The sequence below is a fragment of the Dendrobates tinctorius genome, unplaced genomic scaffold, assembly GCF_039654945.1.
Source record: "Dendrobates tinctorius isolate UK_male_01 unplaced genomic scaffold, ASM3965494v1 ptg000007l, whole genome shotgun sequence".
Lineage (NCBI taxonomy): Eukaryota > Metazoa > Chordata > Amphibia > Anura > Dendrobatidae > Dendrobates > Dendrobates tinctorius.
The window spans coordinates 19,880,178-19,904,193 of record NW_027361675.1 but is presented as its reverse complement, the minus strand read 5'-3'; the positions used below and the strand labels follow the sequence as shown (position 1 = coordinate 19,904,193).

General features: G+C 45.1%; 1 protein-coding gene across 1 annotated transcript in view; it reads left to right on the top strand.

Moving 5' to 3' along the window:
• The first annotated feature begins 797 nt into the window (after positions 1-797).
• Positions 798-24,016, top strand: part of MACO1 (macoilin 1) — a 69,708-nt gene continuing 46,489 nt past the window's right edge. Inside the window, exons 1-2 of the mRNA XM_073572284.1 lie at positions 798-1,119; positions 18,673-18,814. Coding sequence (XP_073428385.1) covers positions 1,040-1,119; positions 18,673-18,814 — 222 coding nt within the window. The 5' untranslated portion in view covers positions 798-1,039. The remainder of the gene's footprint in view (positions 1,120-18,672; positions 18,815-24,016) is intronic.

Below are 24,016 nucleotides of genomic sequence, written 5' to 3'. Positions count from 1 at the left end.
GTGGGGGTCCTTGGGTGACATGGAGGCCGGGTCCTGTAACCATGCAGCACCGTGCTCGGAGGCTGGAAGGTAGCTGTACCAGCACAGCGCCACCCTTGGCAGTCTGCTCTCAGTGGTACTGCAGCCGGGTCCTATCAGACCTGTCCTGCACGGTGGGTGGGCGCCTTGTGTTCCTATGGATTGCTATGGGAACAAAGCCGACACTGACCAGGCTGGTACCAGTGTGCTGCCATGACAGGAGGAGTGCTACACGCTCAGAAGACTGCCATGTCCGTGCGGAGCAGCACTGTGACAGACCGGAGCCACCGAGCCAGTACTGCCCCATTCCTGCGGGGGGCGGGCTTCACGGTCCGGCCCTCCATTCTGCGGACGTGGAACCCAAAACAAACCAGCCCATTGCTCTACCCGAAGGGTTAACTGTAGCTCCTCCCCTTCCGCAGTCTCATTGGACATGCCGCTGTCACCCTCTCCTTGTAGCTTGCCTCTGATTGGCTTTAAGATTTGACACCTCACGCCCCCTCGCCTTTCACTCTCTGGCTTCCCGCGCACTGCACTTGCCAACCACATTGCACCGCCCAGTACATTCTGTGATTTGTCTCATTGGTCTCTTCAGACGCCAATCATTACGATTCCCCGCCCACACGTTCGGCTCTTCTTTCTAAGTCCAGCAAAGCTTCAGAAAAACTCCTTGCGTCATTATTGGCAGCTTGCCCTTGTGCCTTACTGGCTTTCCTTCTTGTCGCTCAACGTCTTCCAAGCTGTGATTGGCTGTTCCTGCCTTCACTCCTAAAGTGGGCGGGCTCGCGTTCCGTCCGGCCCTGGCTGCGCCGTTGCTGAGGGGAGGAGGAGGAGGGGCCTCCATCTTTATTTCTTTGTTTCAAACCCTTTAAACTCGTTACTATCGGTTTCTTTCCATGTGTCTATTGGCGCTGTTCCGGGCGGGTAGGCCCTGGTAAGCGCCGGAGCCGGTGTGAGCGGTGTCTGAGCGGACGGGGCAGGCCTCGGGCGGCGGCGGCGGGAGGAGGCGGACACCGGGAGAATGAAGCGGCGGAATGCGGACTGCAGTAAACTCCGGCGCCCGTTAAAACGGAACCGAATTACTGATGGAATCTACGGCAGGTGAGTGAGGCCGTCCGCCGAGGCGAGCAGCCCCTGTAGGCCGGGAGGGAAGCCTCGGCCTGGCCTGCTTGCTGTCAGTGGGGCACACATGGCTGGGGGCATGTGTCAGTGCCAGCTCCTGGCAGCGGCTTTTGTTCTGGCGATTTGCTAGGAACCCCTGAGCTAGCTGTGCCTGGGGGTCTGTGGGTGCACACTGCTACATGTGCAGGGGGTCAGCCAGAAACTTCTCCAAAGCACTCCCCCTATTATCATGGGGTCCCCAGTAATTCCTGGGATCACCCTGCCCCGTCCTTCCCGTTTCCTCTGTCCCCGTTGTCTAAGACTTTACTGTAGAAAGGTAACGCCGTGTATCTGGAGAACCCGTATGTTAAGAATAGAAAATCCCTTTAATACATGGGTTCTCCTGGTTGTCTACAGATGCTCCACCGCTGCTCCCCGTGACTGTCGGCAGCGCTGACATCACGTTGACACCGCTACACCTGATCACTGAGCTTGGCAGTTGTTCCTGAGCTCACCGATTAGCTGCAGGCAGTAACGGATGCCGGGAGCAGCGGTGCGGACTCCACAATACATCACCCCAGTGATCAGCGGGAGACGCGGCATGAGGCGGCCATGTATTTCTCTTTAGGGGCAAGGTAGTTTTTCATTAGTCCTAGTCTAGTGACTACTACATGCAAACCTATTTTTGCTGTTACTTTGACGGGTTGTCTGGAACTAAGTCCTGATGCTTGTATGTAGGACAGGTCATTCATAAAAGACTTGTGGCACTTGTCCCCCACGGATCAGCTGGAAGTGAGCAGGTACATGGCAGAGCTGTACATCTAGTGGCCATATACTGTACTTTAAGCCGTGTGCTGATCAGTGATCTCCCATCCCAACAATCTTACATTGATGACCTGTCCTATGGATGCAGCATCACTTGCTTAGTCCCTGACCCTCTTTAATAGTCAAAGAACTCTCCGATAATCTGGTTCCTGCTTGACCGGATAAGATCAGACATCTCATAAGACTAGCACCAGTCATCTGAGAAGCGATAACCAAAACACGGGGACAGCAAAGTCATATGTTATTTAAAGTTGCAGTCCCTCTTTTACATTTGTCATCTTTGGTCTATTATGAAACACGGATTTCTCATTCACTACATAAAGCAGCATTTGACTTGAAGAATGAGCCCGGCCCAGGGATAAGAGGTTCCCTCTGCCTGGTCTGCGCCCGGTTTGACTTGATTGACCGGTCTCTTCCTATGTGCTGATAGACTGAGAGCTGTCACACATTGGCCAGGAAGGTGATGGGCGCTGCCCAGCAGACTCTTCTTATAGGAGCCGGACTCCTCTCTTTCTACAGCAGTGTTGGAGTAAAATGTGGTTTTTTGTATTGAACCAGTCTGGTGTTGCCCATGGTTCAGGGACTACAGTGACTGATCGGTTCCCTTTAGTTCTTGTCTAGGGTTGAAAGGGTATTCCGATCTCCAAGATCCTATCCCAATATGTAGTAAGTATAATAATAATATTAGCAAATGCCTCCAATTAGAAATGTAGTATAGTTATTCTGATTATCTGTGTCACTTACCCCAAGTGCAGGGTGTTCCAGTAGCTTAGATATCCATAGTTACGACCACTAACAGCTGTCACGATCAGTGGTTGTAACCAAGCTCTGCACATAGGGTAAGTGACATAGCTAATCAGAAGAACTATACATTTCTAATTGAAGTAATTTTCTAATATCATTACACTTCCTACATATTGGGATAGGAATATCATCGCTATAGTGCTAATTTGTTCCACCTACAGTTGTGGCCAAAAGTATTGACACCCCTGCAATTCTGTCAGATAATACTCAGTTTCTTCCTGAAAATGGTTGCAAACACAAATTCTTTGGTATTATTAGCTTCATTTAATTTGTCTTAAATGAAAAAACACAAAAAGAATTGTCCTAAAGCCAAATTGGATATAATTCCACACCAAACATAAAAAAGAGGGTGGACAAAAGTATTGGTACTGTTCGGAAAATCATGTGATGCTTCTCTAATTTGTGTAATTAACAGCACCTGTAACTTACCTGTGGCACCTAACAGGTGTTGGCAATAACTAAATCACACTTGCAGCCAGTTGACATGGATTAAAGTTGACTCAACCTCTGTCCTGTGTCCTTGTGTGTACCACATTAAGCATGGAGAAAAGAAAGACCAAAGAACTGTCTGAGGACTTGAGAAACCAAATTGTGAGGAAGCATGAGCAATCTCAAGGCTACAAGTTCATCTCCAAAGACCTGAATGTTCCTGTGTCTACCGTGCACAGTGTCATCTAGAAGTTTAAAGCCCATGGCACTGTGGCTAACCTCCCTAGATGTGGACGGAAAAGAAAAATTGACAAGAGATTTTAACGCAAGATTGTGCGAATGTTGGATAAAGAACCTCGACTAACATCCAAACAAGTTCAAGCTGCCCTGCAGTCCGAGGGTACAACAGTGTCAACCCGTACTATCCGTCGGCGTCTGAATGAAAAGGGACTGTATGGTAGGAGACACAGGAAGACCCCACTTCTTACCCCGAGACATAAAAAGCCAGGCTGGAGTTTGCCAAAACTTACCTGAAAAAGCCTAAAACGTTTTGGAAGAATGTTCTCTGGTCAGATAAGACAAAAGTAGAGCTTTTTGGGCAAAGGCATCAACATAGAGTTTACAGGAGAAAAAAAGCATTCAAAGAAAAAAAAAAAAAAAAAAAAACACGGTCCCTACAGTCAAACATGGCGGAGGTTCCCTGATGTTTTGGGGTTGCATTGTTGCCTCTGGCACTGGACTGCTTGACCGTGTGCATGGCATTTTGAAATCTGAAGACTACCAACAAATTTTGCAGCATAATGTAGGGCCCAATGTGAGAAAGCTGGGTCTCCATCAGAGGTCTTGGTCTTCCAGCAGGACAATGACCCAAACACACTTCAAAAGCACTAGAAAATGGTTTGAGGGCAAGCACTGGAGACTTCTAAGGTGGCCAGCAATGAGTCCAGACCTGAATCCCATAGAACACCTGTGGAGAGATCTAAAAATGGCAGTTTGGAGAACGCACCCTTCAAATATCAGGGACCTGGAGCAGTTTGCCAAAGAAGAATGGTCTAAAATTCCAGCAGAGCATTGTAAGAAACTCACTGATGGTTACCGGAAGCGGTTGGTCGCAGTTATTTTGGCTAAAGGTTGTGCAACCAAGTATTAGGCAGAGGGTGCTAATACTTTTGTCTGGCCCATTTTTGGAGTTTTGTGTGACATGATCAATGTTTTGCTTTTTGCTTCATTCTCTTTTGTGCTTTTTCATTTAAGACAAATTAAATGAAGATAATACCAAAGAATTTGTGTTTGCAATCATTTTCAGGAAGAAACTGAGTATTATCTGACAGAATTGCAGGGGTGTCAATACTTTTGGCCACAACTGTATGGTGTAACTTATGTCGGTTTCTTAGTTTAAGTGAACAAAATGTCTTGTGGTGATGTCTGCCAATTTAATAAGAGCGTCAAAGGCTATGTTCCCATAATGAATTTTTGATGAGGTTTTTTTTTTCCCATGCATATTTTTTGAAAAAATGCAAGTAACCTATTTTACATAATAAGTGCAGGAAATCTGCAACATCTGAAGCTCACTGTGGGAACGTAGGCCAGTGGGTAAAGTTTCTCCTTGTGGAGCGTGCCAAGTTGCCTTTGGGAAACTTATGGGCCATACAGTGCCCCCCTGGGAATGTAAATCTGTAAATACTTTCCTAACAGGAAGAAGTCAGGAAATGGGAATCCTAACAATTGACTGTTTAAAGAGCCTTGCCACATGGCAGGGAGCTAAAAACTCAATTTGCAGATGTTTCACATTGCTTTGTACCAATGAGGGGCGAACATGAGAATTGTCGTTCTAAGGGGTAAAGCTTCTCCTTGTGGACGTAGGGAGACTTATAGCCAATGCTCCCCTGAGATTAAAAGGGCCAGTAATGACTTCAAGAATTGCTACCTCCAAAAGGAGGCACTAATGTCCCTGTCCTCAATGAAGAGGCCACATTCACCCAGCAGCGTTTGTAAGGCAAAACTAGCACTGGGTCTAAATCATGGGAGAGGTGCAAAGCTTTCCGAGACACTTTTTCTCCGTGATTTGCAAAATATGGACCTCTATCTTGCTGTATGAAAGTCAGAGCGTTCTTTGAAAATGTCCAAGCTGTTAGGGTGTGTGCACACGCTGCGGATTCTGCTGCGGAACCGCAGCGGTTTTTGTCCAGTACCATTAAAATCAATGAAAAATGAAAACTGTGCAGATTTTTCTGCGCGGATTTGCTGCGGTTTCAAAACCGCAGCATGTCAATTCTTTGTGCGGATTCCGCTGCGGTTTGGCACCTTCTCCATGGCAGATGTCAAACCGCAGGCTAAACCGCAGAAAAACTGCAGATAAACCGCAGGACTTTTGACCTGCGGATTTACCTGCGTTTTTTGTCAAATCTGCGCGGAAATATCCGCTGGACAATCTGCAGCGTGTGCACACAGCCTTAAGGCCCCTTTACATTTAGCGATGCACCAGCGATCCGACCCGGTCAGGGTCGCTGGTGCATTGCTAAATGATCGCTAGTGAGCTGTCACACAGGCAGACCTCACAGCGATGCAGCAGCGACGCAGCGCACGATATTCACCTTTCACACACAGCGATCCTGACGTCCTCCCGCCCGCATCCACGCGTCGCTCGTCGTCACAGCAGGAAGCTGACGACGAGAAATGGAGCCGGACATTCTCGCGCAATCCGCTATGGACAGCGGGGGAGCCAGTCGGAGGTAAGTATCACACATAGCGATATCGCTATGTGTAAAACCCCCTTTAGATCTAGTTCTCATCAGTAGCCACGGGTTTGCAGAAGAATGTGTATTTGGGAAGTGCTGGTTCACCATAGCCACACCTGTAGTGAAAAGTGTCCTCTGTCTTTCCATCCAGGGGGAATTCTGGTTTCATTCAAAAATGGGGCTGTAGCTAATGGTGCTTTTAAAATGTCTGGCTGCAGCGGTCCTGGCTACAACATGTGACCGCTGCAGCTGCTCTGGGTAAGATATGTAGTATTGAGGTTGGTCAGAATACTCATATACAGTACACTTGACCAGAAACACGTATTACAGTGAAATTTGCAGCTTTATTTGGGTGATTATTTTCTCACTCAGGTTTCTGTTAAGAGCTGTGGCCTGATCTCAGGAGATTATCTCTGACCATTTTGGCTCCCTGTATACAAATATTGGCACCATAGTAAAGGTCCTGTCATGTCGCTGTTCTCGGGCACCGCAGCATTAGTGCTCTTGTGTACACAGGCATAATGACTAATGTGATGGCACCGTTGCAGGGCTCTTTCTGGGACTCCCCTATTTGCTACTGAAGCACTGCTGGGTGACATTTAGCATCTGTTTTGAGCAGCAGACGATAGTTTTTGGTGGCTCGGCTATTGGCCGTGGTAAATGCAGAAGTGATTGTATCATGACTCTATACTCACATGGCAGATCTGTGGCAGAGATCGGAGCACCGTGCAGATACCCGTGTGTGTTGCCCAAACATGATTGCTCATACCAATTCCTCTGGATCATCAGAATTGAATTTCTGAAATGTGTCCTGCAATAACATGAAGGACTAATGTGCGAGAGTTTTTGTTTCAGGCTACACACTTCTGACCCCCTTATCTGGTTCACAGTCATACTACAGACCCCCATAAATATCAGACTGCAGAACATGAGCGTGCTATTACTGCGGCAAAGGACACTGGTCCAATTATACAGTATTGGGAAAATCGCCTAAATTGCAGTCCCAGACAACTTCAAGAAATGGCTACTGAATTATTAACACATGACAATATACATAACTTAGTAACATAGTTTTGAAGGCTGAAGGAAGACCTTATGTCCATCTAGTTCTGCCTATTTTAAGTGCAGCTGTTCTGCATTGTTGATCCTGGGGAAGGCAAAAAACCCACAGAGTAGAAGCCAATTTTCTCCATAGGGAAAAAAATTCCTTCCCCTAAGCTGGGTCAACCATCTACCTATAATATTCTGTTATTCGTAACCTTCTATACTGTTACTCACAAGAAAAGCATCCATTCCTTTCTTAAATTCATTCAGTGAGTTGGCCATCACCACTTCCTCAGGAAGAGAATTCCAGAGCCTCACTGCTCTTACCGTGAAGAACCCTCTTCTATGCTGGTGCAGAAATTGTCTTTCCTCCAAACGAAGAGAATGCCCCCTTGTTCTTGTCACAGTCCTTGGTACAAACAGTTCATTGGAGAGATCTCTGTATTGCCCTCTGATATACTTGTACATATATATTAAGTCTCCCCTAAGTCTTCTCTTTTCTAGAGTAAATAGACCTAATTTTGATAACCTTTCTGGGTATTGTAGTGAACCAACTCCATTTATCATTTTAGTAGCCCGCCTTTGAACCCTTTCAAGTTCAATAATGTCTTTCTTGAGAACCGGTGTCCAAAATTGCACACAATACTCCAAGTGTGGTCTGACGAGTGATTTGTACAGAGGGAGAACTATGTTTTCTTCTCGTGTCCCCAAACCTCTTCTAATGCATCCCGTGACCCTATTTGCTTTGGTGGCAGCTGCCTGACACTGGGCACTCCAATTTAGCTTCTTATTGACTAAGATGCCTAAGTCTTTTTCCATGTCGGATTTCCCCAGCAGTTTCCCACTTAGTAAGTAATTGTAGCATCTGTTTCTCCTTCCCATGTGCATAACCTTACACTTATCTGTGTTAAACCTCATTTGCCATTTTTCAGCCCAATTATCCAATGTACCCAAATCTGTCTGTAGTTGCAAACTGTCCTCCTTTGTGTTAACTACCTTACATAGTTTTGTATCATCTGCAAATACTGATATTTTACTGTGTAAGCCATCCACTAGATAATTAATAAATATATTAAATAGTAGGGGGCCCAATACGGAACCCTGTGGTACCCCACTAGTAACCCTGGCACAATCTGAGTATGCACCATTAATAACCACTCTTTGTTTTCTATCACTAAGGCTAGTTTCACACTAGCGTTTATGAGCGCAGCGACGCCCCGCCCCTGCCGGTAGCTCCGCCCACCGGCGCATGACGCTGCATGCGCCCTGCGTCCCCTATCTTTATCACAGGGGGCGCAGGCCGTGCGCAGTATGCGTTTGGCGGTGCATGCGCCTTTATGACGGTGCGCCGACGCAACCAAACTGCAGCAGGTTGCGTTTGGCGCAGGTCGGCGCACCGTCAAAAGGACGCATGCGCCGCCAAACGCATACTGCGCACGGCCTGCGCCCCCTGTGATAGGGGGCGCATGCAGCGTCATGCGCCGGTGGGCGGAGCTATCGGCGGGGGAGCGGCAGGGGGCGGGGCTTAGCGGCGGCCGTCGCTGCGCTCATAAACGCTAGTGTGAAACTAGCCTAAGCCAGCTACCTACCCATCTACACACATTTTCCCCTAGCCCAAGCTTTCCCATCTTACTTACCAATCTTTTATGTGGGACAGTGTCAAATGCTTTAGAGAAGTCGAGATAAATGACATCCAATGATTCTCCTTGGTCCATTTGAGAGCTTACATCCTCATAGAAGCTGATCAGGTTAGTTTGACAGGAGCGATCCTTCATAAATCCATGTTGATATGGAGTTAAACATTTATTAACATTGAGATATTCCATAATGGTATCCCTTAGAAACCCTTCAAACATTTTACCCACAACAGATGTTAAGCTTACCGGCCTATAGTTTCCAGGTTCCCTTTTACATCCCTTTTTGAATATCGGTACCACATTTGCTTGCCGCCAATCAAAAGGAACAGACCCTGTTTCTATAGAGTCTTTAAATATAAGGAATAGAGGCCTGTCTATCACATTACTTAACTCCCTTAATACCCGAGGGTGAATGCCATCAGGGCCTGGTGATTTGTCAATTTTACTAAGGCGGTTCTGCACTTCTTCCTGGGTTAGGCAGGTAATACTTAATGGGGAGTTTACATTATCACTCTGCATTTCCCCTGGCAAATACAGTCATATGTTAAAGTTTGGGCACGCACCCCTATTAATGTTAACCTTTTTTCTTTATAACAATTTTGGTTTTTGCAACAGCTATTTCAGTTTCATATATCTAATAACTGATGGACTCAGTTATATTTCTGGATTCAAATTAGGTTTATTGTACTAACAGAAAATGTGCAATCTGCATTTAAACAAAATTTGACTGGTGCAAAAGTATGGGCACCCTTAGCATTTTCTTGATTTGAACACTCCTAACTACTTTTTACTGACTTCCTGAAGCACTAAATTGGTTTTGTAACCTCATTGAGCTTTGAACTTCATAGCCAGGTGTATCAAATCATGGGAAAAGGTATTTAAGGTGGCCACTTGCAAGTAGTTCTCCTATTTGATTCTCCTATGAAGAATGGCATCATGGGCTCCTCAAAACAACTCTCAAATGATCTGAAAACAAAGATTATTCAACATAGCTTTTCAGGGGAAGGATACAAAAAGTTGACTCGAGATTTAACCTGTCCGTTTCCACTGTGAGGAACATAGTAAGGAAATGGAAGAACACAGGTACAGTTCTTGTTAAGCCCAGAAGTGGCAGGCCAAGAAAAATATCAGAAAGGCAGAGAAGAAGAATGGTGAGAACAGTCAAGGGCAATCCACAGACCACTTCCAAAGACCTGCAGCATCATCTTGCTGCAGATGGTGTCACTGTGCATCGGTCAACAATTTGCACAAGGAGAAGCTGTATGGGAGAGTGATGCGAAAGAAGCAGTTTCTGCAAGCACGCCACAAACAGTCGCCTGAGGTATGCAAAAGCACATTTGGACAAGCCAGTTACATTTTGGAAGAAGGTCCTGTGGACTGATGAAACAAAGATTGAGTTGTTTGGTCATACAAAAAGGCGTTATGCATGGAGGCTAAAAAACACAGCATTCCAAGAAAAACACTTGCTACCCACAGTAAAATTTGGTGGAGGTTCCATCATGCTTTGGGGCTGTGTGGCCAATGCCGGCACTGGGAATCTTGTTAAAGTTGAGGGTCGCATGGATTCAACTCATTATCAGCAGATTCTTGACAATAATGTGCAAGAATCAGTGACGAAGTTGAAGTTACGCAGGGGATGGATATTTCAGCAACACAATGATCCAAAACACCGCTCCAAATCTACTCAGGCATTCATGCAGAGGAACAATTACAATGTTCTGGAATGGCCATCCCAGTCCCCAGACCTGAATATCATTGAACATCTGTAGGATGATTTGAAGCGGGCTGTCCATGCTCGGCGACCATCAAACTTAACTGAACGGGAATTGTTTTGTAAACAGGAATGGTCACAAATACCTTCATCCAGGATCCAGGAACTTATTAATAGCTACAGGAAGCGACTAGAGGCTGTTATTTTTGCAAAAGGAGGATCTATGAAATATTATTGTCACTTTTATGTTGAGGTGCCCATACTTTTGCACCGGTCAAATTTTGTTTAAATGCAGATTGCACATTTTCTGTTAGCACAATAAACCTCATTTGAATCCAGAAATATAACTGAGTCCATTAGTTATTAGATATATGAAACTGAAATAGCTGTTGCAAAAACCAAAATTGTTATAAAGAAAAAAGGTTAACATTAATAGGGGAGCCCAAACTTTACCATATGACTGTACTTTTCCTGTGTGAACACTGTTGAGAAAAAAGTATTTAAAACATTTGCTTTTCCCACATCGCTCTCTGATTTCACCCTCATTGTTCTTTAAAGGGCCGACACCATCAATTTTAATCATTTTACTGTTTATATAATTAAAGAATAGTTTGGGGTTGGAGTGATGGAATAAAGGGTCTGAGCGGTCATCACTGGCCTGTGTAATAGTAATTACTGGAATTCTCCAGAAAATAACAAGTCTTAGAACGCTGCATTGTGTCGTTCAGCTGTTATACCTCTTAGAAATTTTTTAAATACTAACAAGTGGGTGTTGCTATTTCCTTTTCCAAAGGGGTGTGTCCCTGATGACACTTAGCAGTGATTGGAAAGTGTCACAGGGGGAAGGGACGCCCCCCCCGCCCCGAACTAGAAACGCAGTTCGTTTCACAGAGGAAGAATAGTGGAACTGTATAATGTAGTTATAAGAAGACGCTCCAGGTTTTGTCTGTTGTGGACCACTGCTCCACTTTGTCTGTATTAGTGTAAATGGCAGCTGGTCTTCTAATGCAGAAGTATTGGTTATGTGAGACATGTCTGCTTTGCTGCTCACATCATGCATTCTAATATATACAATTATCCCCTAGAAATGTTGAGGAAAGTGATGTTCGCTGCCTGTCAGTTTTAGCGCTTCTTTGGAAAGTGAAGTCAGAAACTTTTCTGTGATGGGAGACTTGGCACTATTGACCTACATATGGATCACCACTAGTTATGAGCGAGTATACTTGTTGCTCGGGTGGTCTCCGAGTATTTGGATGTGCTCGGAGATTTAGTTTTCATCGCCTCAGCTGCATGATTTACAGCTGCTAGACAGCCTGAATTCGTGTGGGAATTCCCTAACAAACAGGCAATCCCCACATGTATTCAGCCTGTCCAGCAGTAGCCACAATTCATGCAGCTGAGACGACGAAAGCTCAATCTCAGAGCACGCCAAAATACTCGGCGACCACCTGAGCAACGAGTATACGCGCTCATCACTAATCACCACGTTTTGCCATATAACAAGGCTTGGCCAAAAGATTTGTTAGAAGGAATGTGATGTATCTTGGCCATGTTTATTATCTTAGGATTCATGAAATGATGAGGCAAGGTCCTTGGGAGAGCAGAGAGCCAGTTTATTGGCTTTCTGAACAGTTTGCCTTACATGGTAGCTTTATTGGTCTTCTCATTTTGTTTATATACATACAGCTAATTTCATACATGTTACAAACGGTATCTATGTTCTGTTATCAGCAGTTTTAGGTGAGGAGAGGCTACCTGCCCCTTGTCTCCAGTTATGGTACCAGGAGAATGGAGGAACCAGCACTCCAGTTTAATGATTCAATCACAGGCTTGAGGATTCTGTTGTAACCACCTCAGTTCCTTGTTGATCCATTTACATTAGAGATGGCATTATGTCAGTATAAGAAAGGTGTGTACAGATTACGAATCTTGCATGTGTACTGTAGCTGTACTATGCAAGAATATTAATTTCTGACTACCTTAATGTGCCCTTTGTACAGCTTCCCTTCCACTTTAGATGCCTGTCGGCCAAATGATGGTGTGGCGATCATTTGGCCGCCAGTTAGCTCTGCCTGCCTCCCCATACAGAGGAGCTCTCGCTCCACAAAGTGCTCTTATGTCTTCCATGAGAGCCACTGCCAGACAACCTGGGTGGCGGCTTGTCTGTATGAAGGCAAAATAATCAGACCTATCGGATCCTTATCTCCCCCATCAATCATGTCGGTGGCCCCCATACACTTTTGACTGTTGGTTGAACCCATCAATATTTGGCAGGTTCAGCTTATAATTAGTCTATGGTATGTGGCGACCTTGAGCAGTCGGTAGTAATGGTAATATCTTAAAAATCGGTGACCTCATAATATCATTGACTGGCATGACTTTTTTCAAGAATGGCTTTCTTGGATCAGTGGGCATCTGGCACCTGCACAAATCAGCTTCAACTGCAAGCAAAGTTTCAGACTTTGCAATGCAATTATTTTTTGTTTACTGATCGACACTTGTTTCACCTATAGAACCAAATGGTGGAAATCCACAGGTCAGCACCTTGGTAAATGGGGTGTAGTGTTCACACCCCTCACTGCAACAGTAATAAGACAAATGGTTCAATTTCAGTCATTACTTTTACTGTTGTAGCAAGATATTAGCTACTTGGGTGAATAGAGGATCCAGTCTTCTCACTGAAGCCTGGATTGCTGCCTCATCATTTCTAGAATTTCCATATATATTACTGTAGTTGTGTTAGAACTCGTGGACATAAGCTTGTAGAGTGAAGACGGAAGCCATTAGTATGTTTCTTGTTCCTAAATGGCTGTCAACCCGAGCAGATGGTGAGCTCTCAACATGACAGCTCAGCCTGACCATTACTGAAAATGAGCTCTAAACCAGTATAGAAGAGGTGCGTATCCTCATGAGGGTAGAGGATCTGTTAGGCATAGGAAGAGCTTCAGGTGTATAAATAATGTATCCACAGTGCTCCATTCTTGTTGGTATAGATTTTTAGGAAAATGCTTTTCTGTACAGTGTGCCACCCGAAAAAATTATAGTGCTTGGTATGTTTTTTCACAACTACAGACATTGAGCATAAAATGCCATTTTTCTACCTGTATCGTGGCATACGTCCGGAGCCTTATGCCGGAGGATATAGTCAGTAAGTCTTTGAACGCTCCATCCCATTCTGTACTGTGCAGTGGAGCACATCTCATACCGGCTCGCCATCTGGGTGCCTTGCACTGCATTCCTTAAGAGGGTATACGCCGATTAAGAATTCTGCCACAGCGTTGGCACTACGTCAAAATGTTCCTGGAGTAATCTTCAGCCGGATGGAAACCTTCTGTAAATCAGGGGCCCAGAGTTATTGTCTTGCCGAAATAAAAATGTACACGATGTTGCTGTCAGAGGCAGATGATAAATATGAATGATGAAAAGCAATGTTTCCAGCGTTCTCATACCTTAACACATAATTACATTGATAAATATTTTGTAGTTCAGGTACAGAATGAACAGGGGCTGTAAAACCTGGTGGAAGCCGCAACTAGACTGTGGCTCCGGCTGCTCCTCTGCTTCCATATTGCTTGGTTGGAAAGAATGTCTGCTCTTAATGTATTATGTAAAATGTCCGCAAACTGCTCCAGCCAGAATATTCTGGTTAAGGTATTTTCTCCCTTTTGTCAAGAAGTCTATCCAATGTCTTGCGCCAATATAAATTCAGATTTGTACAGCGCCCAACTAATGCTTTCTGGGTGTTCCATTTTGGGTTTACGCTGTACTCTCCCCACATTAAAGAAGCTCTCCTCATATCAAAGTTTTTATTGTCCTAATATATTGCAGTCAACATATTATATAGCACTGTAATTACAATTGCTAAATTTTGCCTTTCTACCCACTTAATTCTTTGGTTTTCCATTAGGTATATGGCATCACATGATTAACTGAGTAGTTGAATCCCCTTCTAAGGCTAGTTTCACACTAGCGTTTATTCCACACGGCGCCGCCTACTATCGCACATGGACGCATGTGATCTTCGCACCCTATCTTTAGCATAGGGTGCGCAGATCGTGCACTAGTAAGATTTTAGCATGCGCTGCGCACTTTTGAATGTGCGCCGAAATGCAACATGCTGCATTCGGCGCACACGGGCACAGCTTCAAAAGTGCGCAGCGCACGCTAAAATCTTACTAGCGCACGATCTGCGCACCCTATGCTAAAGATGGGGTGCGCAGATCGCATGCGCGATAGGCCGCGATGACCAGATGGGGCGGGCAGGGAGCCTGCAGGGGGCGGGGCTTAGCGGCGCCGTGCGCTGCGTGGAATAAACGCTAGTGTGAAACTAGCCTCAGCTCTATGGAGAAACAGGTCAATTTTCCCTGCATGAGTCATCAGTCACTGCAAAAGTCACTGGCGTTGGGGAGGGAAGAGCAGCCAGGTCAGGAGGTGGAGGGGAATGATTTCTGCAGGGACAAGAGACTTCCTGTTTCTACCTAGAGCAAAGAAAAGAGGAGAATTTGGTTAGAAAGGCAAAATGAGCAATTGTAAGTACACAGTGCTATATAATATGATGACTGCAATGCTTTGATGGGAGGAGGGCTTCTTTACCCAGTTCATCATGACTATTTTTTTTCCTCAGTACATGCAGTTTTAACAGTTATTCTTTTTTATTTATTTTTCTGTTTGCTTTAGGTTATTCAATCAATATTTGTTCCTGGTGATGCGGTGACCTACTTTGTAATATATTTTATTTTCCTATTTTTGATTTAGGGTTTCCAGGAGTGGGTCCTAATCACAGAAGAGGCAAAAATCTTTCTATGCTGTGTTCTTTGTGGCTTCTACTCCTGGTTTCAGCATAGAAATAGTGATCCAAAGTATGCAAGAGGGTGTTCTTAAAAGGTTCTCCCTACCGCCATAGATGGATATCGTTGGCTAGCGTTTGCAATCTACTGCTTATTAAAGGGAAACCTGACAGCAGCCTGATATAGGCTGCAAGATGAAGTCTTGTAAATTGGTCAGCTGCTCCTGTTTGTTTTTTTTTGTTTTTTGTTTTTTTTTCTTTATGCCATGTTTTGTTTTATAAATATGCAAATAAAGTCCGTGGAGCCTCATTTAAGAGTCTCAAACACGGGACTAGCCAGATCTTCCTCCAGGGAAGGACCCAGCCAAGAGGTGGCTCCTTTTGGAAACCACCATTACCACCATGTTAAGTGGCCCTTTAAGTCAATATCCAGCTCTTTACGAGTTTACAGATGTGACAAGGGAAATACCAAGGCCAGGTATCCATCCACAGACAGCTGTTTCGGGGTGTTGCCCCTCATCAGTGTGGAGTAGGATTCTGGCTAGGTGGGAGCAATGCCTAGTAGACCAACATCACGAAACAATCACTGACCTCAGGGAGACCAGTCAAAGAAAACACTGCGGCAGCTGGCAAAGGCGCTCAAGCAGTGAAATCCTAGGTGCATTGCTCCCTGGGAAATACAAATATGCAAATAAAGTCCATGGAGCTAGGGAGCATTGCACCTAGGATTTCATTGATTGAGCGCCTTTTCCGGCTGCCACAGTGTTTTCTTTGACTGGTCTCCCTGAGGTCAGTGATTGTTTCGTGATATTTTGTTTTATGGCAAATGAACAAAATTAAGTTGCATGTACCACTTAATAAAGGACTTTAGCGCACATTACAATAAAACTAATGGTATAAGAAAATGTAACTTCTTAAAATGTCATGTACCTGCATTATATATAGTGCAGAGATAAACCCTTGGGTCTTATATTCTGCCTTGTGTTGCTGGAGATTAGCTGAGCCACAGTGTGTTCCTTCTGTAGCATGTGGACTGCTGTGTTCTGCTGACCCGCATGTGTACCGCTCTTGGCAGCCGCTTTACCTCTGGCTGTTTCCATTTGGCAAGGAGATGCGGCTTGTTCATGGAGATGTGTGGAAGTGTTTCATGTACTGTCAGCAAGTTTGTATCCATTCTGGTTTAACTAGGCACCAATTCTGATGTTCATAGCCTGCTGGATTCAATTCATTTTCGAACTCCCCTCCCAGCCTCTTCCTTGTTGACAAAAATAACTTTTATATATTGAAGCTTTTGGAGATGAAATGAACTATTAATACCTGTTCTATTATCCATCGCAAACATTAAAGGTGTCCAGGCATATGATGTTGATGATCTTTTCTTGGGCTAGCGCATCAATATCGGATTGGTGTGGGTGCTGGACCACCGCTGTTAGCCGGGGCTACGTATGGCTGTAAACCTTGAATTGAGCTCCATTCTATGTGTAGCAGCTGCTGCTAAAAGCTGTAGGATCAGCTCCTATTCACTTTAATAGAAGCTGATCTCACAATATAAGGTGTATAACAAGAAGGGAGCTGCTGCATCTGGCTGATACCTTCCCCCTCTCTCCGCATTGAAATATACATGCATGCTGGTTTACAATGGATGCCGGTATAATTGTACGAGTATGGCCAGTGCACGTCAGTGACAGAATTTGGGAACGGCCGAATATGCAGGTTGCTGAACACACATGTCATTAAATCTCTGCTTAACCTTCGTATTTGCCTTTTTAGAATGAGGTAATGAGCTGGAAAAATCATATCTTCCGTTCCAGGATAGACAATGACATACACAAAGTATGTGGGATTTGTATCCCTTTCTCGCAACTTCAGGTTTCCATTCAAAACAGGACGCGTTACCAGTCTCCTGTACAAATGCAAACTATTCCTACTGGCACTACGGATGTCAAGGGAGGGTGCAGGAGTGGTTGGCACTATGTGAGCGATGAGTGAAAACTGTCGGATAGAGCTTCTTTTCTATAAAGGTGTGCAAGTTATGGACGGTTGCTGATGGCAACATGACATGAACATCCAAAAGTTACAGCCATCATTCACTCCCCTTCCTAGATTAGTCTCATACGTGGCATATTATTTTTTTTTTTTTTTTTTTAACTACAATCCTATCTACCCGTAGGACCCAAGTAATGTTGAATGGGTATTATACACAAATACCTCAGTGACATCCTTAGTGTCACAGCAAGGGTGATAAAATGTGCTCCCTCTAGAAAAAGAAACACCCACTCCAAAAATTATGCATGCAAGAGAAGAACGGCGTAACCAGGTGAATGAAGTAAAAACATTTTTCAATCTTTATTCAAGTAGGTAGAAAAACATAGTATCAAAAACATGGTTAATAACATGACAACACCACAGGGTAGACACAGCTAAACCCAGGGCAACACCCACTGCCCAAATACCTTATATACCCAAGGATACATGCGTTGTGTAAATAAATGTATAAATAGCAAGTGCAATTAGAACCAACAAGTCTCCTAAAAGCAATGCCCAGAAGAGCCGTAAGGTATAGATAGATAGCGATCACGTAGAGGAAACATGTATAGTCGTAGTATCTTACCAAGGTGTGGGCAGGAGCGGGGTAACCCCAGAGCTAGGTGAGGGAAAGCCCGACTCGCGTTTCGCGTGTAAACACCACGCTTTCTCTTCCCTTGAGAAAGCGTGGTGTTTACACGCGAAACGCGCAAGGGAAGAGAAAGCGTGGTGTTTACACGCGAAACGTGCGTCGGACTTTCCCTTACCTGGCTCTGGGGTTACCCCGCTCCTGCCCACACCTTGGTAAGATACTACGACTATACATGTTTCCTCTACGTGATCGCTATCTATACCTTACGGCTCTTCTGGGCATTGCTTTTAGGAGACTTGTTGGTTCTAATTGCACTTGCTATTTATACATTTATTTACACACCGCATGTATCCTTTGGTATATAAGGTATTTGGGCAGTGGGTGTTGCCCTGGGTTTAGCTGTGTCTACCCTGTGGTGTTGTCATGTTATTAACCATGTTTTTGATACTATGTTTTTCTACCTACTTGAATAAAGATTGAAAAATGTTTTTACTTCATTCACCTGGTTACTCCGTTCTTCTCTTGCATGCATAATGTTGAATGGGGTTGTCTATAAGTGTACATAGGGACTATGTGTTGTTAAAGGATCCTATACTTATGATCCCTCACCACTCCTCTGCCCTGCTGGCCATGTTCACTGGGGTGATCACCATGTAATTAGCCACATTGGTTATGTGCTGACCGCTGTGGAAGAGGTGACCAACGGTTGGTGTTCGCTACATGTTTTTGTTTTCCCTTTTCATCCCTGGGGTCAAAACCCCTTTGAGTGCCATTCTGAGATATGCATAAGCCAAAAAAATGTATTTGTAAAAAAAACTATTGTATCCAAGTGTGCATTTAAAGGTTCTATTTCTAGGATATATGTGAGGCGACCTAAGCCCTGGTGTCTGGAAACTGGGTCTTGCGTCTGATGAAGCTGGGATTGGGAAACTGTAATGGCTGATCTGTTTCTTGTCTTGCAGTACCTTCCTGTATCTGAAGTTCCTTGTGGTCTGGGCGCTCGTGTTGCTGGCAGACTTTGTACTGGAGTTTCGCTTTGAATACCTGTGGCCATTCTGGCTGTTCATCAGAAGTGTATATGACTCGTTCAGATACCAAGGCTTGGTATGTATATGATGCTGTGTGAACTTTTTATCCTGTCCGATTTTGAAAGTTCTTAAAGTACTTTGTGGGGAAAGCGCTATACTCTGCAGTAATGCAAAATCGAGAAATGAATAATAAATGTAAAGAGAAACTTCCACTCTGTCAGGCCTTAGGACTTTGTCTCTGTAGCAAATGGGCTTGTAGGAATCCCACCGACAACACACGGCTGAATCTAACAGGGCAGGGCCTAATTATAATTTTGTCCTGTTGTAGACATTTCAGAGGAGGGAGAGGCTCCTGCTGCAGCCTGTTGGCCTTTATGTCCTAAAGTCATTGCTGCGATTGCAAGCAGGAATAGATAAGTCATGGCTGATTTCCTGGAATAGAGAATTTCTTTATGTATTTTTCAGTTTTAATTCTAATATAGGATAATGAAGGCAGTCATTGTTTAATTTTTATTTTTGAAGAGTGCGTGCCTTTAAAATATCAGAAAATAATACATTGTGGGACTAAGGGCTGGGGTCCCAACAAGCCATGATACTTAATATCTTTTAGCTGCATTTTACATTCTGTAATTGGACTGCAATGGACAAGCTGACCACGGGTGCTCTTCTTACCCGAATATACAGCTTCTTAAGCTGGAGTCACACATAGCGACTTATGAGCGATCCCGACAACGATATCAACGTGTCAGGATCACTGGTAAGTCTCTATGTGATCACTGGTGAGCTGTCACACAGACAGCTTCACCAGCGATCAGGGCACCGAGGTGAGGAGCGAGCCCGGGAGCAGCGGACAAGTGTGCCTGCTGTTCCAGTCCTCCACCAGCAGAGGTGCGCGCCTGTATCCCCGGCCTCTCCTGGCGGCGTCCTGCTGCCTCCTGGTCCCCAGCGTGCAGCGGCGGCAATTAAGGTACACACTTCGCGGGCTCCAGGTCCCCAGCGTGATGCGACGGCAGCACCTGTAACTCGCTGGTAACTAACGTACACATCGGGTATCCAAGGGATGCGCGTCCCTTGGATACCCGATGTGTACGTTAGTTACCAGCTGATCGCTGGTCTCCCGCCTGTCACGCGCAGCGATGCGTGCTGGCCAGCGGGAGATCAGCGACGAAAAAATGTCCAGAGGAATCTTGCAGCGATAAGCGATACCGGCAGGGGGGCCGGTCGCTGATCGCTGTTGTCACAAAACTTGTGACTCTGTGTGACGGGGCCCTTAGACAGGGTTTCAGTGAGACTGTAATCTGCTGATTTCCATGAAGTTAATTGGTTTTGGCTATAAAACTTGTTAGACAATTTAAAAGGAACCTGACAAACTGTACATGCAGTCTGGTCAGTGGACAGCAGATTATAGAGAAGATGCTGAGCAGAATGATGTAGGTTTGTTGGAAAAGATTCAGTATAAGGCTAGTTTCACATTAGCGTGCACGGCCGCAGCTAAGCCCCGCCCCCTGCTCCGCCTACGGACGCATGACGCTGCATGCGTCCTGCGTCCCCTATCTTTAGCACTTGGGACGCAGGCCGTATGCAGTATGCGTTTGGCGGCGCATGCGTCCTTTTGACGCTGCTCTGAGCGCACCAAATTGCAACCTGTTGCGTTTGGCGCTGGTCGGCGCAGTGTCAAAAGGACGCATGCGCCACCAAACGCATAATGCGCACGGCCTGCGTCCCCAGTGCTAAAGATAGGGGACGTAGGACGCATGCAGCGTCATGGGGACGTAGGCGGAGCTATGGCGGAGGCGTGGCAGGGGGCGGGGCTTAGCCGTGCGCTGCCAGACGCTGCGGCCGTAAGCGCTAATGTGAAACTAGCATTACTTTTTTATTTTATTCATTAATATCCATGGTGTTTGTATGAGCTTTTAGTGACTGACAGCTCTTCCTGCATGCAGTCATATAGGAAGGCCTGTCAATCAATGAATAGTACTGCCCACTGGAATCGCATGCATAGAAACACAAGAGATTCCAATACATAAAAGTTGTGTTACTGAAATGTTACTCACAGAAATGTATGTCTGATCTATACCATCTAGCCTGCAGATCATATGCTATTTTCAGGATGACCCTTTCACCACGTATGACGTGTTTTTGTCATATGTTGTGTCCCAGACAGCAGCCTCCCTGCACATGACTGTTGATTTCATGCCATGTGCCTTTAACAGCCCAAGCTCCAATCCACCCTTGGCTGTTAACCAGTTGAATCCTGCTGCCAATCTAGGACAGAGGGGTTTCACACGCTCTGGTGGGAAGTGCGTCATTACTGGAGTGGGTGCTAGAAACAAGTCACCACTTCTATATTTATTACTCGTATAATACTGATGTAAAATAATGAGCGTGTGCACGTGGCCTATAGAAAAACTTGTGGGTTGTGTGGCCGCTCAACTCCATTACCTTCCATAGGGCTGGGTCGCATGGCCAAACAAAACCTATGGGTGTTGCTGTTTCTGATAGAAGGCGGCCACATTTTTTTCTAATCCTGGCCAATCACTTTTAGGAGTTTATTCACTGAATATAATCTTATGATGCAGTGTATATAAACTTAGTTATGATCTCTATGGCTGCGTTTTGCACAGTGTGGGTATGTATCTTTGTTTTTTTGCAATGCCCACAAACTTTTAGAGCATATACCGTCATCAAAATAATCATTTGATTGTTGAGCAGGGTGGGGTATGGTGCTACATGAATTCTTATTGCCCATTCACCTAGAAATACAGGGTGGGCCATTTATATGGATACACCTAAATAAAATGGGAATGGTCGGTGATATCAACTTCCTGTTTGTGGCGCATTAGTATATGGGAGGGGGGAACTTTTCAAGATGGGCGGTGACCATGGTGGTCATTTTGGAGCTAACTTTATTTCTTCCAATGGGTAGAGGGTCATGTGATACATTAAACTTATTGAGAATTTCACAAGAAAAACAATGGTGTGCTTGGTTTTAACGTAACTTTATTCTTTCATGAGTTATTTACAAGTTTATGACCACTTATAAAATGTGTTCAAAGTGCTGCCCATTGTGTTGGATTGTCAATGCAACCCTCTTCTCCCACTCTTGACACACTGATGGCAACACCGCAGAAGAAATGCTAGCACAGGCTTCCAGTATCCATTGTTTCAGATGCTGCACATCTCATATCTTCACAGCATAGACAATTGCCTTCAGATGACCTCAAAGATAAGTCTAAAGGCCCCGTCTCACTAAGCAATCTCGGTAGCGAGATCGCTGCTGAGTCACAACTTTTGTGACGTAACAGCGATCTCACCAGCGAGATCGCTGTGTGTGACAGCGATCAGCGAGCGGCCCCCCTGCCGGTATCGCTGATCGCTGGAAGAAATCTCTGGACATTTCTTTGGTCGCTGGTCTCCCGCTGGCCAGCACGCATCGCTGCGTGTGACGGGCAGGAGACCAGCGATCAGGTGTAAAAAATAATTATAAAAATAAAAAATATAGTTATTCTCACCTTCCGACGTCGCGTTCAGCCATCCCGCCTCTCTCCACGCTCCGGTCCCAGTGATCCTTTGCACGAATGACCGCGAGACTTTGTTATCCCGCGAGACTGTGACATCTCGCGGTCATTCTCGCAAAGGATCACTGGGACCGGAGCGTGGAGAGAGGCAGGATGGCTGAACGCGACATCGGAAGGTGAGAATAACTATATTTTTTATTTTGATTCTATTTTTTACAGGATGGCCAGCGATGCCGGGCGCTCGGCATCGCTGTGCTGATCGCTGGTGAAGCTGTCTGTGACAGCTCACCAGCGATCACATAGCGATTTACCAGCGATCCTGACACCTTCATATCGGTGTCGGGATCGCTGGTAAGTCGCTTAGTGTGACGGGGCCTTAAGGGGGTCAGATCAAGAGACCTTGGTGGCCATTCAAATGGCCCACGACGACCAATCCACTTTCCAAGAATAATGCCCAACCTAATATACAGGGTGGGCCATTTATATGGATACACCTAATTTTTTTTTTTTTTTTAAACTTTTGGCATGCTTCCATAGTCTCTCAGCAAGACGGCACTAACAATAGAGGTCTCCAGGAGACCTCTGGCGGTCATGCCAGCAAACCGGTGACCCGAGATCACGTGACGTGGGTCACCGATGGACGGAAGCTTGAGTTAAATGCTGCTGTCGGTTTTTGACAGCAGCATTTAACTAGTTAATACTGCGGGTGGATCGTGATTCCACCTGCGGCTTTTGCAGGCACATGTCCGCTGTTCAAAACAGCTGACGTGTCCCGGTAAAGATGTGGGCTCACTGCTGGAGCTCACATCAAAGGGATGGAGTCCGACATCGGCATAAATATACACCCAATGTCGGAAAGGGGTTTATCAACAGACCTTGGAATAATAATTTCCACAATTGAATGTGTCTTAAATAAATTGTTCCTGTGCTGAGATAATCTTATACATGTGCCCCTGCTGTGTACTGTGTAATGGCTGTGTCTGATCATAGAGGGACATGCTCTGGTCATACCACAGCCCCTGGACAGGGGAGGAAGCAATAGAGAATATGCAAACATTACTGCATGGGACACAGCTGAGTCTTTCTGTGAAATAAAACATTTCCCTGCCTGTTTTTAAACAATTTTACTTCAAAGAATCACTTGTGATCCCATGCTGTAATGTCTATATACTTTTTTTTTTTTTTTTTTTTTTTTTTTTTTTTTCCCCCCCACCCCCAGCTGTGGTATGAGCAGACCATGTTCCTGTATGGTCAGACACATCCATTACACAGTACACAGCAGGGGCACATTTATAAGATTATCTTGGCATAGGAACACTTTATTTAAAGACATCTGAATGTAGAAATTATTATTATTCCAAGGCCTGTTAATTATAATTAACTTTTGTTTGTGGGAAAACCCCTGTAAGTTACATTTGCCACTTCTGTTTGAGCTGTAAGCATTTTCCAGGCATGCACCAGAGTCCTTCTCCAAACTGCTAGATGCTGGCACATGGATTCATAGATCATTTTTGTCCAAGGTGTTGTCTTGCCTCTTTGCTTTAAAGGGAATGTGTCATTAGAAAATAAGGCACCTATTAATAGTCGGTGGCTATGTAGCCAGCACTGATTATTTGTATTTTACTGCCTTTTTTTGCTGTGTGGAATTTTCCACTCAGAATCTACTATTTTTGGCAGAATCCGCAGGTCAAAATGCCTGCCTTTTTACCGGCGCATTTACTGCGGATTTGGCAGCATTTTTACACCTGCGGATTCCTATA